The following is a 15955-nucleotide window of genomic DNA, read 5'->3' on the forward strand; positions in this document are numbered from 1 at the left end:
ATACAATTTTCGGTTCAGGTTCAGTTCGACACCCTGGTTCAGATAACTCCATAATCACATACACACACAAAAAGAAAAGAGGAAAAGAAAGCAATTCCACTGAGCTCCTGGATCACGTGAAGAAGCTGGCACTACACAACCAATTCATAGCTGTGGACAGTGACAAAGGTAAACAATTCATGGCCACAGTGAGAGAGGGAATGGCTGGGCAGCACACGCACCAGAAAAAACATCCTCTGCTGGTAGCCCTTCCTTGAAAGCTTCTGCAGGCATCCTTCTCGCACAAACTCCTAGAAAACATGATGGAAATATCCATGTCTCAATAGAAAGCATCAAAGGGTACAATCACCATAGGTCTGCATTATTTTTAAGCATGCATTACTTTTTAAAAGTTTGTCTGGAACACATACCCTTTGGAACATACATAACATTTAATTAGTAGTGTTTTACGTTTAGATTGTGGCGGAGCAGGAAAAAGATGCTGCGACGTTGAAATGCAAGAACCAAAGAACCAACTACTTAATTTTACTTTATTTTTCCAACTCCCAAGTGCTCGCTCCACTCGCACCTTCGTGGATTTCATAGTCGTCAGCTCATTGGTGCTGTGATAGAGCCCCCTGCCATATAGACAGTGTCTTGATTAGAAGACCAGTGTACAAGCTTTCATTTTGCTCAAGATGGCTTTGCACAGAATGCAGGGTGGATGGTGAAAACAGGAATGATGGTACCGCCTGCAGAGGTCTGGACAAAAACGGGCTTGAGCCTGTCTACTGACACTTTCTCTTCTCTGGCACCCACATGAATTGTGAAGCGTTTGTCTTGTCGTTTGGTGACCAAGTGTGGGCCGGTGTATGGCGCTTGCAGAGACTTGTGCACTGTCTCTTTGCGAAGAAAAATGTGAGTGGCAGTTTGTAAGTTCTTGAAGAGGAACAGCTTGTGCATTGATTTGTGCCACAGCACCAGTGGACGTATTGCCCTGAAAACGCCTTGTAAGCGTTACAGATAAGATGGAGTACCCATCTTGGTTTCCTGGTTAGGCCTTTGGCAGATGAACTCAGCAGGCAGTCGTTTGAAGTTCGATAAACAGGCTGTGCTGCAGCACACTGCATGTCTTCTTTAAAGACACTTCACATAGTCGGTGGGAGCGGCCCGCATCAGTCCCAGACTGATCCCTCAGGACCTAAATAAAGTTATTCATACCATACCATACCCAGGAGTACTAGAGCTAAGGCATCAATACAGTGCTCAATGTCATGATGGGCAATTAGCGCAGTTTTCAATTGCCTGTGAAAACACTCCACCAGAACATTTGAATGTGGATGGTAGGCTGCTGCGTGCTGATGGTGGATTCCTCATAGGCGTGAAAGATGATGGAAGTATGTGATTCAAATTGTCTGCACCTCCTACAGTAACTACTCCCTCGGGAATTACAAATCGTGACACCCAGGCATTAACAAAAGCTTTAACGTTGGTTTCAGATGTGAAATTGTCAAATAGGGCTGCTTCTGGCCACCCGGTGAACCTGTCAACGATTGTGAGAAGGTAGCGGTATCCGAGAGAGGAAGCGATCTGATGATAAATGTGCACTTTGAGGAAATGGTCATTTGGCAGTAGGAATTTTTGAAGTGGGCTTCTCGTGTTACATATTTTGCTTCTTTGGCAAGGCAAACATGCCCTTGCTCAATTTCACTGTTCAATGTCCATGCCAGGCCACATGTAGCATTCTACGACTAGTTTCTGCAATGTTTTGATACCGGGTTGGGAAAAAGAATGAAAATGTTAGAATATCTGTCATCAGAGTGAGAGGTACAAAAGGTCTTGGTGAGCCGGCTGACATGTCACACATCGCGGTTATGGTAGTGCCGGGTTGGGGGAGATCTTCAAGTTGCAAACTCATCGAAGCCATACGTAAGCGCTACAATTCTTTGCTGCCAATCTGTGCTGATGCAAGCTGTTCTTGCGTCACCGGTGCAGCCTTCACTCCTTCGACCCAACTCAATGCTTCTGCTGAAATATTCATCACGCCCTTGACATGCTCAACTTGTATGGAAAACTTGGGAAGGTACACCAACTGTCTGGTCTTCCTTAGTGAGTAGTCCATTCCTCCAGAGCTCAGCGCACGGGTTAGTGGTATATGGTCGGTGAACAATGTGAAACGATGTCCCTCAAGAAAATAGCAAAAATGTTTTATGGCGAGGTAACATGCAAAAATCTCTCGACCAAAAACACTGTAGCGCATTTCAGGGCCAGGCAGCTTCTTCGAGAAAAATCTGAGTGGTTCCCAATCTCCACCACTGAACTGCTGAAGAACTGCTCCAACAGCCACACCAGAAGCATCCACCATGAGACTGGCGGGGGCATCATGCTTCGGATGTGTTAAGAGAGTTACGTTGGCTAGTTTAACCTTTATGGCTACGAAAGCTTTTCCTGCCGTGTCTGTCCGGACTGGAGTTGATGCCGCTGATTTCATGTGAGCCAGTATGTCTTCCAGTGGTTTAAGTGTTGTGGCACAAAAAGGAATGAAACGGCTGTAGAAATTTACTACACCGAGAAAACGTCAGAGTTGTCGGATTGAGTTTGGACGAGGGTAAATTGTAATGGCTTGGACCGTGGCAGGGAGAGGTTCAATGTCGTCGCTGTTTACAATATAACCAAGAAACTCCAGCGATGGCACACAAATTGACACTTGTCCGAGTTAATAACTAGACCGTGTTCTTAAAGTCGGTTGAAGAGCAAGTAAAGCTGTTCACAATAAGCTTCATGTGATGAGCTGGCAACCAGAATGTCGTCGATGTAAGCCAATACAACAATAGTAACCCACGGATGACGTCAATATATCGTTGGAATTTCTGTGCAGCATTCTTGAGGCCAAATGGCATTTGGAGAAATTCAAACAATCCAAAATGGCTGTAATGGTGGTTTTGGTAACATCTTCCTTGGCCATAGGGATCTGATAATATCTGCCTTGGCCAGACCAATTTTGGAAAAGGTTTTCAGTCCGTGGAGACTGGCAGTAAAGTCCTGAATGTTTGGCAGTGGTTTTCTATCAGGGACTGTAGCTGCATTCAGGACACGATAATCTCCACATGGATGCCAATCACAGGTTTTCTTTGGTACCATATGAAGAGATGACGACCATATGCTACATGATGGACAAGCAATACTACCAATTTCCAGTACATCTTCGAACTTATTTTTGGCTATGGCTAACTTTTCTGGTGCCAGGCGACAGGGTGATGCGCGGCATGGCGGGCCTCAAGTGATGATGTGATGATCAATGTTATGGCATACAGGTTTAGTCCAGCCAGGTCAAGCAGAAAGGGATGTAAATTCATCAAGTAATGCAGTGTAGGGCTCTGGAACAGCGTGCCACACCGTGAACATGAGTGAGTGGTGCTATGATGGAAACCTTGCCAGCCACTTTTGATCCAGTTGTGGAATCTAGCATCTCTTTCTTTGCCATGTTGACTAGATGGCTGGAGTTCACAAGAAAGCTGGCACCTAGTATTGCGTGACTGACAGAAGACACCAGTAAAATCCACCTGAATGCCCTTCTAAGTCCAATATTTAGCGTGACAGACATGCAGCTGTAGACGTCAATTTTGCTGCCGTTCACGGATTGAAGTTGCATGATTGGCCAACAGTTTCTGTATCTGCCATGGGCGGGCAGCACACTCACTTCTGATGATGGAGTCTCGAACGAAGAACAGGTGAATGGCAGACAGGCAGGAGTCATTTATCGGCGGTAGCGGCTCCCGATGTTGTTTCCCAGCCAACCACAGGGTTGTGTGCAACGCTGCACAGACTGTCCAAAGCGTCAGTGATACCAGCAAGGTGGCAATGACTCTAAAAATTGTCCAGCTGAAGAAGGACGGCAGAAGGTTCTTGGTGAATGATGTGTAGATCGCCCAAAGTGTCGTCTCTCTCCAAAGTGCCTCACTGAGGTGTCATCGTCCCTTGTGGTGAGGTTGCTTGCCACAAGATCTGCGAGTTGCTGAATGTCGGCATGAATCTCGGCGGTGTCATCTTGCTTTGGCGAGGTAGGTTTTGGAGTGGGAAATCGGTTAGTGCGCAATACTGCTGCAAGGGTGGAAGAAGTGTGTGCCTCGGAACTTGCAGCAGCTACGCATAGCTGGGAAGGCGCTATTTTGTTGGCAAGGGCAGCTAGCGTGGACAAGCTCAGCTCCAATACTGATGCCAAAACCATCTGAACCATGGGTAGTGGGCACTGGATAAACAGTTCTTTTAGTAAACTGTTGTCGAAACATGAGACCCAAGTGCCAAGAAGTGCTTGCATCTGTCTGAGGACTTGCGATGGACGGCAATCAGCAAGCTCGGTTGATGATAGCAGCACTTGCAGCCGCTTACGTTCGGAAACTGTTGTGTGCTCAAGAATGGCCTTCTTCAGCATGTTGCACAATGTCTGGCTTTGTGGCATAGTGAGGATGTCGCACACTTTGACGGCAACGTCATTGGGTAGGGCGCTGAGTACCTTGCTTGCTGTGAAGCAACGTTAGAGACTTGAAAACAGGCCTCTACTTTAATAAACCAAATGTCCGGATGGTCAGGCCAGAATGGAGGTAGTCGTACTGCTCAGTGATTCACAAACAGGGCTGGGGACTTGGTTCAGTCGGTCCTTGGTAGCGAGTGGTGGAAACTTCTGCAACATTGTGTTCCGTGGTCCGGAGTCACAACTGTGGTGGAGCAGTAAGAAGATGCTGCCACACTGAAATGCAAGAACCAACTACTTTATTTTCCAATGCCCAAGTGCTTGCGCCTTTGTGGACTTTATCGTGATCGGCGCGTTGGCACATCAGCGCTACGAAAAGACCTCCACCACCACTCACTGTGGGGAAAACCTTACAAGCAGCCAACGTAAATATCACTAGCTTTATAATGCACTGAACTAATGTGCCTCGTCAAAGTGTCTGCAACTTTGTAGTTTCGAGAAATTATTTTATTGCCACCGATTCATATCAGATGTCCAATGACGGCTCTATAATAAGTTTCATACATAGCAGACAATGCTATGCAAGCTATGCAAGTAGAGTCATGGTAGAAGTCTCACTCCACACATTTCGCAGTACAGTTGCTCTTTATCTGAAACATTTTCTACAAAATACTAGCCACTTCATGTATTACAACTACAACTTGTTGACTCAAGTTCGCAGATACAAGTTTGCATGAAATCACATATTACTCGTGCATACTTAGCTTCCAGCAGGCAACATACGTTTTGGTCACGAGTGCAACTGATGCACTCTGGCTGCCAGTTGCAGAACCATCTCACTCCACCCCTTTGGTGGTAAATAGGTTCAGATCACATAGACCTTTAATGTAATAAATAAGTCATATCTTGCAATATAAAAGCATGACACTTACCTTTACGGTGAATTGCATGACACATACCTATATATATTTTTTTATATGTGACGCATGCTTTTATGGTCGTGGATGCAAGCAGTGAGGGAAGACCCTCTTAGCCTTTGTAACGCTGCTTGCTAATACACACTATACATAAAGGAAAGTGATTCAATCCATCAACTGCTGATTGCCCTTCTCACTATCATCGGCGAGTTGTATCTGCTTTTATAAGCATAGGTTTACAAAATGTTAAGTTAATATTTATTTTAAGTTAATAATTAGTCCCTTCATGCCTACTTGCTCTCGCCAATGCCATGTCACAATATGCATTGTACGAATATATCGACAAATTTTTAGAGGTAAGGTAATTATGTTTCAATGTTTCACCTTCCTTAAATTATGAGGTTTTATGAGCCAAAATCATGATCTGATTATGAAGCACGGTGTTGTTGGGGGCTCCGATATAATTTTAACCACCTGGCATTCTTTAAAGGGACAATAAAGGCACATGTTAAGCCAATGTGGACTGGTAAAATACCATTCTGGAAACCTTGCAGTGCTTGTTTCATGCAAAAAAAAAAAAAAAAAAAAGACAGAGTGTAAGAGGAAGTCATGCCTGAAACCGAGCCAAGACAAAGCATTGGTTTTGTTGTTCCAGCTGCTCTTAGTCAAGTGTTGTGGACTGTTAGGGATCTCGTGGCATCACATTAATGCGGTACTTGCAGTTTGTGCGAGTTTTGTGAACCAGAAAAATCAGCGCAGCACTATGCGATAACAAAACTACTGAATTGCGAAAGTGCAGGGGGCACAGAGTCAAGCGAAAATTCAACCTTCTGACCCCCCGTGTCATTGCCAAGGGCAACACCAATGAGTTCTTTTCTTTGAGAAATCAAATATAGCTGGACAAGGAGCACTTTCTTTAATCTTACAATGCAATGCAATGATCTTTTTATTACGAGCAGTTGAGTACTAGTGACAAAATTACAATGAGGAATATTTACGTCATCAAGCTAGTACCTGAATGTCGCAGGGGGATCTCAAATTGTGTCCTGGATTTACCTCAATTTCTTGATTACTAAAGCTCTGTCTGTTTGTGATAATATTGGTACTTTACACGTTCTCAAGCATTATTCTATCACTTTAGCTTGGTTTCAGTTGCAGTTTATTAAGGTGAAAGCTGTAAGTGGCTCGTTGAAATGGCTCATACGCAAAGAAAGCAGCATCTATTCCAATGATGCAAAAAATACGATGAAAAAAATATATCATCATCAGGAATGGTTCATTCTTGAAAAAAGCGGCGTCTAGTCCAGTGATGCAAAACATATGATGCAAAAAATATCAACATCAGGAACGGCTCATAACCCCATAAGCAAGCAAAGAGGCAATGGCTGAATATGAATAAAGAAATGAAAGAAAGAATGAAACAAATAAAGAAGAAATGAAAGAATGAAACAAGGAATGAAAAATCAAGAACACAGAGAAAACAAGAATGAAAGAACAAAAGAAAGAAAGAAACAAAGGCGGAATGAAAGAGAGAATGAAATAAAGAACGAAATAACCTTTTGTTAGTGCATTAGGTGCTCGAATGTATTGTTGAGAAGGTTGACCTACAGTGCCATACTTTTACTTCAAACTGCAGCATGTTATGTCTTGCAAGAAGTCTGATCCCTCCAATTGTATAACTTAATACATTACCACGTGTGCAGCAGGCTGCCTTCACATGTTAAGGAGCGCAACATTCTGCCAATTTTTTTTTATCAGTATACTAACTAGAGACTTAATATTTTCCTTAGTGTCCCTTTAACTTGCACCCGATGCACAGCACATGGGAGGTTTTCCATTTTTCCTCCATTGAAATGCGGCTGTGGTTGTCGAAATTTGATCTGATGACCTCATGCTTAGCAGCACAACGCCATAGCTGGCAAGCCACAATGGCAGGATATCATCTTCCTGCCTTCCTTAAGCAACAGCGTGCAGCAAAGAAATTTACCAGCTGCAGGACTACATTTGACTGATCTATCCTTTTATAGGGAGAGGTCTAGGAACGTTCTGATAAGTGGACTGACATTGCACTTCCAGAAACCTTTGTGTCAATGATCAGGACACAAAAACATTCGTCCTTGAAACATTCAGGTTCACTAGTAATTCAAGCAGCTATGAAGTCATTTCTCGAAGACTGATGACTTCATAGTTGACTTCATGCTGGCAAGTACAGAGCACAAACAAAAAACACACCCTTCCAGGCTGAATGACGTTGTCCAGACCAACGAGGTCCCGCTCCAGCTCAGTCATCTTGATGTGGTTCTCCTGTTGGGAAAACATATGGTGCAACAGGCACTGACATAACAAAAGCAGAGTCCCTTGTTGTAGCCTAAGGAGGCTGGTTTGTTTGTCAGTTGACTCGTAAAGCGCACATGACAAGTTTTCAGCCAATGACTGCACTAGTGCAATGCAGCCACTAAGAAAAAACAGCCATTTTTAGCAATGCTGCAGTGACAATAAAAAGTCATCCCACATGAAGTTTATGACTAACCTTCGCCCAAGGAAAACCTTGAAGACAGCGTATTAAATGAATTTATTTACTCCTTGAATTATAATATTGGGTACCTTGCACTTATGTATATTTCCACTTTTCCTTTTTGTAGCCTTGCGCAATTACTTTCCCTTTCTTGCCATGTATATCTTACATTTTCTTATAATACTGTCCTTGTTTGTGCCCCTCACTCAATTCCCTAGGGCCCTGTAAGGTATTCTGAATGGATGAACGAATGAATGAATGAATGAATGAATGAATGAATGAATAGACCTGTGTAAACTTCAAAATATAGTCAAGAAAAGTGCCTTCAATTTTTTCTACACTAATGAATTTGCACAGACACAAAGCAAGTTTGTTTTCCCATGCAACTTACAATGTAAGAGTATGCCTTTCAATATCTTTGAAAGCACGCTCCAAATACAAGGCCAGCATTTCTTCCCCTAAAGCACTAGGCTTGACTATCAAACATTTGAAGTGTGCAAGAAAGTGCATTCTATGCCTTGTGTAATCAATTACAATAGAAAAATGGATGTCTTCCCACACCCAGGTTGCTTAGTAGCGCAATGTGGTGCCATGACAGCTACAGAGCAGACTCTGCAAGGGGCAGACATCGCTATCAAATGTCATTCATCATCAGCTTGGTTACACCCACTGCAGGGCAAAGGCCTCTCCCATACTTCTCCAACAACCCCGGTCATGTACTAATTGTGGCCATATCGTCCCTGCAAACTTCTTAATCTCATCCGCCCACCTAACTTTCTGCCGCCCCCTGCTACGCTTCCCTTTTCTTGGAATCCAGTCCGTAACCCTTAATGACCATCGGTTATCTTCCCTGCTCATTACATGTCCTGCCCATGCCCATTTCTTTTCCTTGATTTCAACTAAGATGTCATTAACTCGCGTTTGTTCCCTCACCCATTATGCTCTTTTCTTATCCCTTAACATTACACCCATCATTCTTCTTTCCATAGCCTGTTGCGTCGTCCTCAATTTAAGTAGAACCCTTTTTGTAAGCCTCCAGGTTTCTGCCCCGTAGGTGAGTACTGGTAAGACTCAGCTATTATACACTTTCCTCTTGAGGGATAATGGCAATCTGCTGTTCATGATCTGAGAATGCAAGCCAGACGCACCCCAGCCCATTCTTATTCTTCTGATTATTTCCGTCTCATGATCCGGATCCGCCGTCACTACCTGCCCTAAGTAGATGTATTCCCTTACCACTTCCAGTGCCTCGCTAGCTATTGTAAATTGCTGTTCTCTTCCGGGACTGTTAAACATTACTTTAGTTTTCTGCAGATTAATTTTTAGACCCACTCTTCTGCTTTGCCTCTCCAGGTCAGTGAGCATGCATTGCAATTGGTCCCCTGAGTTACTAAGCAAGGCAATATCATCAGCGAATCGCAAGTTACTAAGGTATTCTCCATTAACTTTTATCCCCAATTCTTCCCAATCCAAGTCTCTGAATACCTCCTGTAAACACGCTGTGAATAGCATTAGAGAGATCATATCTCCCTGCCCGACGCCTTTCTTTATTGGGATTTTGTTGCTTTCTTTATGGAGGACTACGGTGGCTGTGGAGCCGCTATAGATATCCTTCAGTATTTTTACATACGGCTCGTCTACACCCAGAGTCCGTAATGCCTCCATGACTGCTGAGGTTTCGACAGAATCAAATGCTTTCTCGTAATCAATGAAAGCTATATATAAGGGTTGGTCATATTCCGCCCATTTCTCTATCACCTGATTGATAGTGTGAATATGGTCTATTGTTGAGTAGCCTTTACGGAATCATGCCTGGTCCTTTGCTTGACAGAAGTCTAAGGTGTTTCTGATTCTATTTGCGATTACCTTAGTAAATAGTTTGTAGGCAACTGACAGTAAGCTGATCAGTCCATAATTTTTCAAGTCTGTGGCGTCCCCTTTCTTATGGATTAGGATTATGTTAGCATTCTTCCCAGATTCTGGTATGCTCGAGGTCATAAGGCATTGCGTATACAGGGTGGCCAGTTTCTCTAGAACAATCTGCCCACCATACTTCAACAAATCTGCTGTTACCTGATCCTCCCCAGCTGCCTTCCCCGTTTGCATAGCTCGCAAGGCTTTCTTACTTCTTCCAGCGTTACCTGTGGGGTTTCGAATTCTTCTAGACTATTCTCTCTTCCACTATCGTCGTGGGTGCCACTGGTACTGTATAAATCTCTACAGAACTCCTCAGCCACTTTCCATATTAGTAATGATATTGCCGGCTTTGTCTCTTAACGCATACATCTGATTCTTGCCAATTCCTAGTTTCTTCTTCACTGCTTTTAGGATCCCTCCGTTCCCGAGAGCATGTTCAATTCTATCCATATTATACTTCCTTATGTCAGCTGTCTTACGCTCGTTGATTAACTTCGAAAGTTCTGCCAGTTCTATTCTTGCTGTAGCGTTAGAGGCTTTCATGCATTGGCGTTTCTTGATCAGATCTTTCATCTCCTGCGATAGCTTATTGGTATCCTGTCTAACGGAGTTACCACCTACTTTTATTGCACACTCCTTAATGTCATTAATGGACAGTTAAGAAGAGCGAAGCAGAGATGATCGATACATTCAGCAAGCAGATTATGTGAACTCATGTTGCAAGTATTTATGCACACCATTTGTTTTGCATAATTCAGCAGTGTAGTTGCAACACATGATATCAACTCTCTATAGATGGAAGAACGGGTATGGAATGTTCTTTTTTTGCACGAGTTGCTTCGGAAGAGGCAGGTAGTGTGTTGAATACATAAGACAAGTATACTCAAGAGAAGCAGGGGTTGTGCGAGGATAGGTCCCCCAACTTATCTTGGCTGTCACAGTGTAAAGGTTAAGAAAGACACTGTGACCATATTTTGCGACTTTCGGTGCATCCATTTCAGCAAGCACAGCTAAAGCAAAGAGATGGGAAAAGGTGAAGAACACTGACCAATCTATGCAGGGCCTCCTTGTGGCATGTAGTGAACCTCCTGAGCTGCTGCAGCATTTCTGTTTGGGCCAAACAGACATATGTCAATGTGCTCAGAAAAAAAGCACATGACTTACCTTGGCTAGCAGCAATGTCAGCATGGCTAGGTGGATAACAGCTGTGCAGCCCTAAAGAAAAGCAGACTTACAGTAAGACATCTTCTAATACGTAGCTCTCCATAGCTGGCTAACTAGTACACAAATATTTCCGAGTAACTGTGGCATGAGTGTTCAAATAAAATCAATGTTAAACACAAAGAAGTGATGATGACCTTTGTTTACAGGCAGAGCTGAAGCTCCCAGCTCTAAGTCCAGTGTTCATACCAAATTCTTTGTGGCCCTATCTATTTCTAGTATTTTGTACACCACCTACAGTAAAACCTCTTTAATGAAGTTAAAGGGGGAGCCGCAATTACTTCCTTATATACATCACTTCGTTATACCTAGTATTGACCTTTACTGCAATATATGCGTAATGGAGCGCATAACATTAAACATGTATAGAAGAAGTAGGCCTTGCGGTTATGAAACATGGACACGTAAGCGACGAAATTTTAATAAAACAACCAGAAACCTTTGACGTGCACAACACATGACTTTATAGCACCTGACGCGAATGCCTTCACATTAGCTGCCTTCTGTTCCAATGTGATGGTCTTTCATTTCTGCTTTCCAGTTGGCTCATCTATGCATTGTGAAACCGGAGAAATGGTGATGCAGTCGAAGAAAACAGCAAAACGCTCAAAGTTTGTCGTGGGTGAGCAGCACAATGCACACGACACAACATGCCAGCTACACACTTGATCCACACTGATCCAACACTTTCACATGTCCGCTGTGTGAATAAGGGTTTCAATAAACTTCGCCATGCCAGCTTGGCTTGCCTGACTCATGGCCTCTGAGAGTGCACCAGCCTGTGCGATGCACCAGTGAAAGAGAAATGCAATGGCGATAATAAGCTGCTGCTTATGCTGTGCTTTGGTGAGAAAGACCAACATTGCTCGATGGCGTGTTTGGTGTGGGAGTTTTGAACTTCTGCACTGAATGCATGCCGAACCTCTCGAAAAGCTGTATATTTCGAGTGCAATGGTCAGGCAAATATTGACTTTGGAAACAAATCTAGTTCATTGTGTCCATCAGCAAAACAATTTTACTTATTTACAATGAGGTTTTAAATACATGGATCTCTATACTGATTTCAAGGATAATTTTACTTACTTGCTTATATCCATTATATCTTTATATCCCTTTTCACTTAACAAGGTTTGACTGTATTTAATCTATTCAAGAGTGCACTTTTTATCACAACAATGTGCCAACTGTAATTCAACAAGAAGACGAAAATAAACTTTATTAAAAAGAGTGGTTCGGCAGTTTTGGTTGTGGTGGCCTTAGATAACGGCCTGAAATCCTTGGATTCGGGCAGCGTCTTTGGCTTGCCGGACAGCCCAGAGCTGGTCTTTCAACTCCGAACTTTTGAGAGCCGCCTCCCAGCAGTGGCAACGCTGACGGAGAAAATCCTCGGTGGCCCCCGCCCACCGCCTGGAAGAAGCGAGCTCGAGGCTCGAGGCGTAACCTTGAGAAGTGAGCTTGAGGTTATGGATGCGTCGCAAACAGCAGCGGCTTCAGCACCGTTGTTGCAGGCACATTCCCAGAGCATATGTTGCAGCATTGCTCTCTATCCGCATGCTTTACATACAACAGCTGGGTATAATCCTGGGTAACAGTGGTACAAGACGACTGGGCTAGGGTAGGTGTGTGTTTGGGAGTAAGCGCAAGGTTACGGCCTCATTCCTCTTATCGTGCAGTGGTGGGAATGTGCATCTTTCGAGTCTAGTGTTGGGTGAGGTTTCTGAGTGTGGTAAAGCGATCACCCGACGCCCATTGTAATTCTTGTTGCCACATTTCTCTCATAGTGTCCCAATCTGGCAGATTCGATGCTCCGCTCTCAGGGGCAGAGGCGGCACCCACATAATCTGCGGCGGCTCGGCATGTGAGACCTCGAGCCATGGTGTGGGCCGCCTTGTTGCCCGCAAGCGGGACATTGGTGTGTGCTGGGGTCCAGACTTTAATTTATTTTAGAGGAAAAGTTACCTATCCATGTCAGCTAAAATGTATTTTTCATCTATTGAAGTAGAAGTCAGTGCAAATTTTTCCTTGCAGAAAAAATTATGCAGGGCCCACACAGCGCATGTGATGAAATGTTTTAATGTTTTAGTTTGTGTGTACTTCCCTTCCGCTGTTAGGGTTCACTAAGGGGCCACCGGAAGCAGAATGGTGCATACCTTTTAAGCACCTGGTCTTATACAGAATGATTGTAATGTGAACCTACCCAAAGCCATGTGATACAATGACACATTATTGCAATGCAGCTGACAAAACACCCACGCATACACAAGTGGTGCTGAACTAGATGTATTGTATGCTGTGCACATAAGAGAACGAAGGAGAGAACACTTGATGTCACTCTCAAACACTTCCCTGCAACTGGTCGTGTGGGTGCAGTGCAAAAGCTGCTGTTGAGGGAACGCCTATGCCATCTGGAGTGCAAAGAATGAATACATCTAAAAAAATTAAGCAAAATATTTTCTAAAAACAAAAAGGACAATAGTATTTTGCTTAAATATTCATTATTTAGATAAATATATTCTTCTAACAGCCTGTAAAATAGAATTTGAGCTTTCTTATACAGTGCTTTGTCAACAGTAATTTGACTTGTGCTTTAAATAAACAATGTTTGCACATGGACGAGTGCCATTCACTTGGAATATTAGTTTAGTGCAATCGCCAACCTATTCTTAAAACATAGAAAGGAGTATAAACATAAAAACACTTATGCAGACTGATAAACCTAATAAGGGGGTAAAGCACTTGTGGGGATGCTCGAATCTCATGCATCCACTGATGTCTTTTCTGCATGGCTCTCACGTCTCCTGTAATCCGGCTTCTCCCCGTAGCCAAGTGCCAGTGGCGGTTGCTATGGTTGCAGCATATTACGAGAGATGGCGCAAGTGCTGCGCTGTTAATGCCACCTAACAGCAGGGTTAGTTGGGCGCAATAGGGAGTAGGCTTTTCGTCCTTGGCTTGGGATCGGCGAGCAGCGTGGACCTTCTGCAAGTGTGCCGACCCGCTTCGCGGGACCGTCCCAGGAAAGGCTTGGGAGCAGCTAGGACACCGGAATGAACGAACACGATCGTTCAAACACACCACCGTTCCCGTGACCGTACACAAGAATGATTATGCATTGGCATCTAGCATGTAGGCGAACATATCCACTAGGTATCCGGTCGGGGCGAGTCAGACTTCCTCAATTCGTCATGTGCCCATCGGATTGTTCCGAGGACAGTAATTCAGCTACCAGGCATTAGTGCATGAAAGGTGCAATAAAAGCCGTTGTGATTGTTTGCACTATTGTGTTGTCGTTCCCTTGTCCCAAGAGCATGCATGAGATCCCACATGCTACTAAGACGTTAACAGTATTATGGTAATTTTATAACAGTAACTGAACAAAAAGGCATGCTTTCTGGCTGCCGAGAAAGTGTGTAGTACATGTGCAGTAAAAATGTACCCCCAAAATGGGATTTTCAATCTGTGCGGATTATCACATAATTTTGCAATACTTCCTAGCCCTTATAAATAGGTTGGCATATTCTGAACACATATACCAACTGAAGAACGCTATTCTGCATATATTGGTCGTTTAAAGGGACACTGAAGGCAAATATCAAGTCAATACTGTTAAAATACTGTTCCAGAAACCTTGAATTTGTTTCGTGCCAAGAAAAGCTTCACTTAAGAAAAAATCACATCTGAAGGGTTCGCATACCTTTATTGCAATTCAAATCACCCGCCCCTGAGCGGGGGAGTGGTGACATTGCTTATGCCAGCCCTGCCCTTTACAGCCGTGTGCAAGTAAAATGGCGCCCAACAGAAGGCACTACGATTTTTTGCACAAAATGCAACCACACGGGCATGGAAAAACTAAGCCAAGACAGTGCATTGAATTTGGCACAGCAGCTGCCTTTGGGCATCCTGCGAAATAACATGGACGGGGAAACCTCTGCTACTTGCAGTTCGTGGGAGTTTTGCCAGCTGACAAAACCAGTGCAGCACTACGTCATAACAAAACTACTGAAACGTGAAGCCGCAGGCGGTGCAGAGTCGAGCGTAAATGAAACCTTTCGACTGCCCGCATCATTGTCAAGAGTAAAGAAAATGAGTTCTTTCTTTTAAAGATTGAATAGAACTGATGAACTTGTATTTTTTTCCACCTTACAATGCAATGTAATTATCTTTTTATTATGAGAGGTTGCATGCTGGTGATAGAAATAAAATGAGGAGTGGCTTTGTGATCGGCATAGTAATTGATTGCGGGGTGAGTCGCAAGTCGTGTCCTGCATTTACCTCAATTTCTCAATTACTAAAACTGTGTTCACAATAATACTGATGCCTTAGTCTTCCTCAAGAATTAATTCATCATACATACTGGACATACTGGACATAATGGACATACTAGTTGCCTTTAGTGCCCCTTTAAGGAACCAGTTAAAGACAAAGATGAATAATAATGCAATGTTTATCTCGGAATGAGCGGGTCTAGTAGCGGTAATCTGGCTACACTATCACCACCGACACCTACATGTACTAGCAGTAACACTTAGTTGCTGTCTTATTATACAGCCTTTGCAGTGCTGCAAAACTACAAGTAGGATAGCCCACAATACAAGTTATGCTTGACTCTTTCTTCAGCACCTAAGCTGGAATGGAAAGAAAGAAAGAAGTCCTGATGTCCAAAATAGTGTGAAAGTCACACTTGGAACATACTTTCAAAGAGGGCGCAGTAGTGGAATATTCGGTGCAATGGACGCAGAAGGAACAGCGACAAGGGCAGGTAGCAGTCCCGCAGCAGCTCAAACTCTCGGCACAACTGCTCACAGTGTGGTCCTGCGTACAGGCGCTCCAGAATGTGGGGCAGCATCTCCAGGTACCGCTCATCCAGCTGCACACAGCATAGTACCAGATTAGACCAAAATATATCCATGGCATGACCGCTACCCTCTCCTATTGGCT

General features: G+C 43.7%; 1 protein-coding gene across 4 annotated transcripts in view; it reads right to left on the reverse strand.

Moving 5' to 3' along the window:
- Positions 1-15955, reverse strand: part of LOC126542836 (FERM, ARHGEF and pleckstrin domain-containing protein 2-like) — a 235961-nt gene that overhangs the window by 68005 nt on the left and 152001 nt on the right. For all 4 annotated transcript variants that reach the window (XM_050189952.3, XM_050189951.3, XM_055077475.2 and 1 more), the window contains 5 exons: positions 15710-15884; positions 10964-11014; positions 10848-10906; positions 7600-7671; positions 222-290 (listed from right to left, as the gene is read on the reverse strand). In XM_050189952.3, the coding sequence (XP_050045909.2) occupies positions 222-290; positions 7600-7671; positions 10848-10906; positions 10964-11014; positions 15710-15884 (426 nt within the window). The remainder of the gene's footprint in view (positions 1-221; positions 291-7599; positions 7672-10847; positions 10907-10963; positions 11015-15709; positions 15885-15955) is intronic.

Source organism: Dermacentor andersoni, chromosome 2, assembly GCF_023375885.2.
Source record: "Dermacentor andersoni chromosome 2, qqDerAnde1_hic_scaffold, whole genome shotgun sequence".
NCBI classification, from domain to species: domain Eukaryota; kingdom Metazoa; phylum Arthropoda; class Arachnida; order Ixodida; family Ixodidae; genus Dermacentor; species Dermacentor andersoni.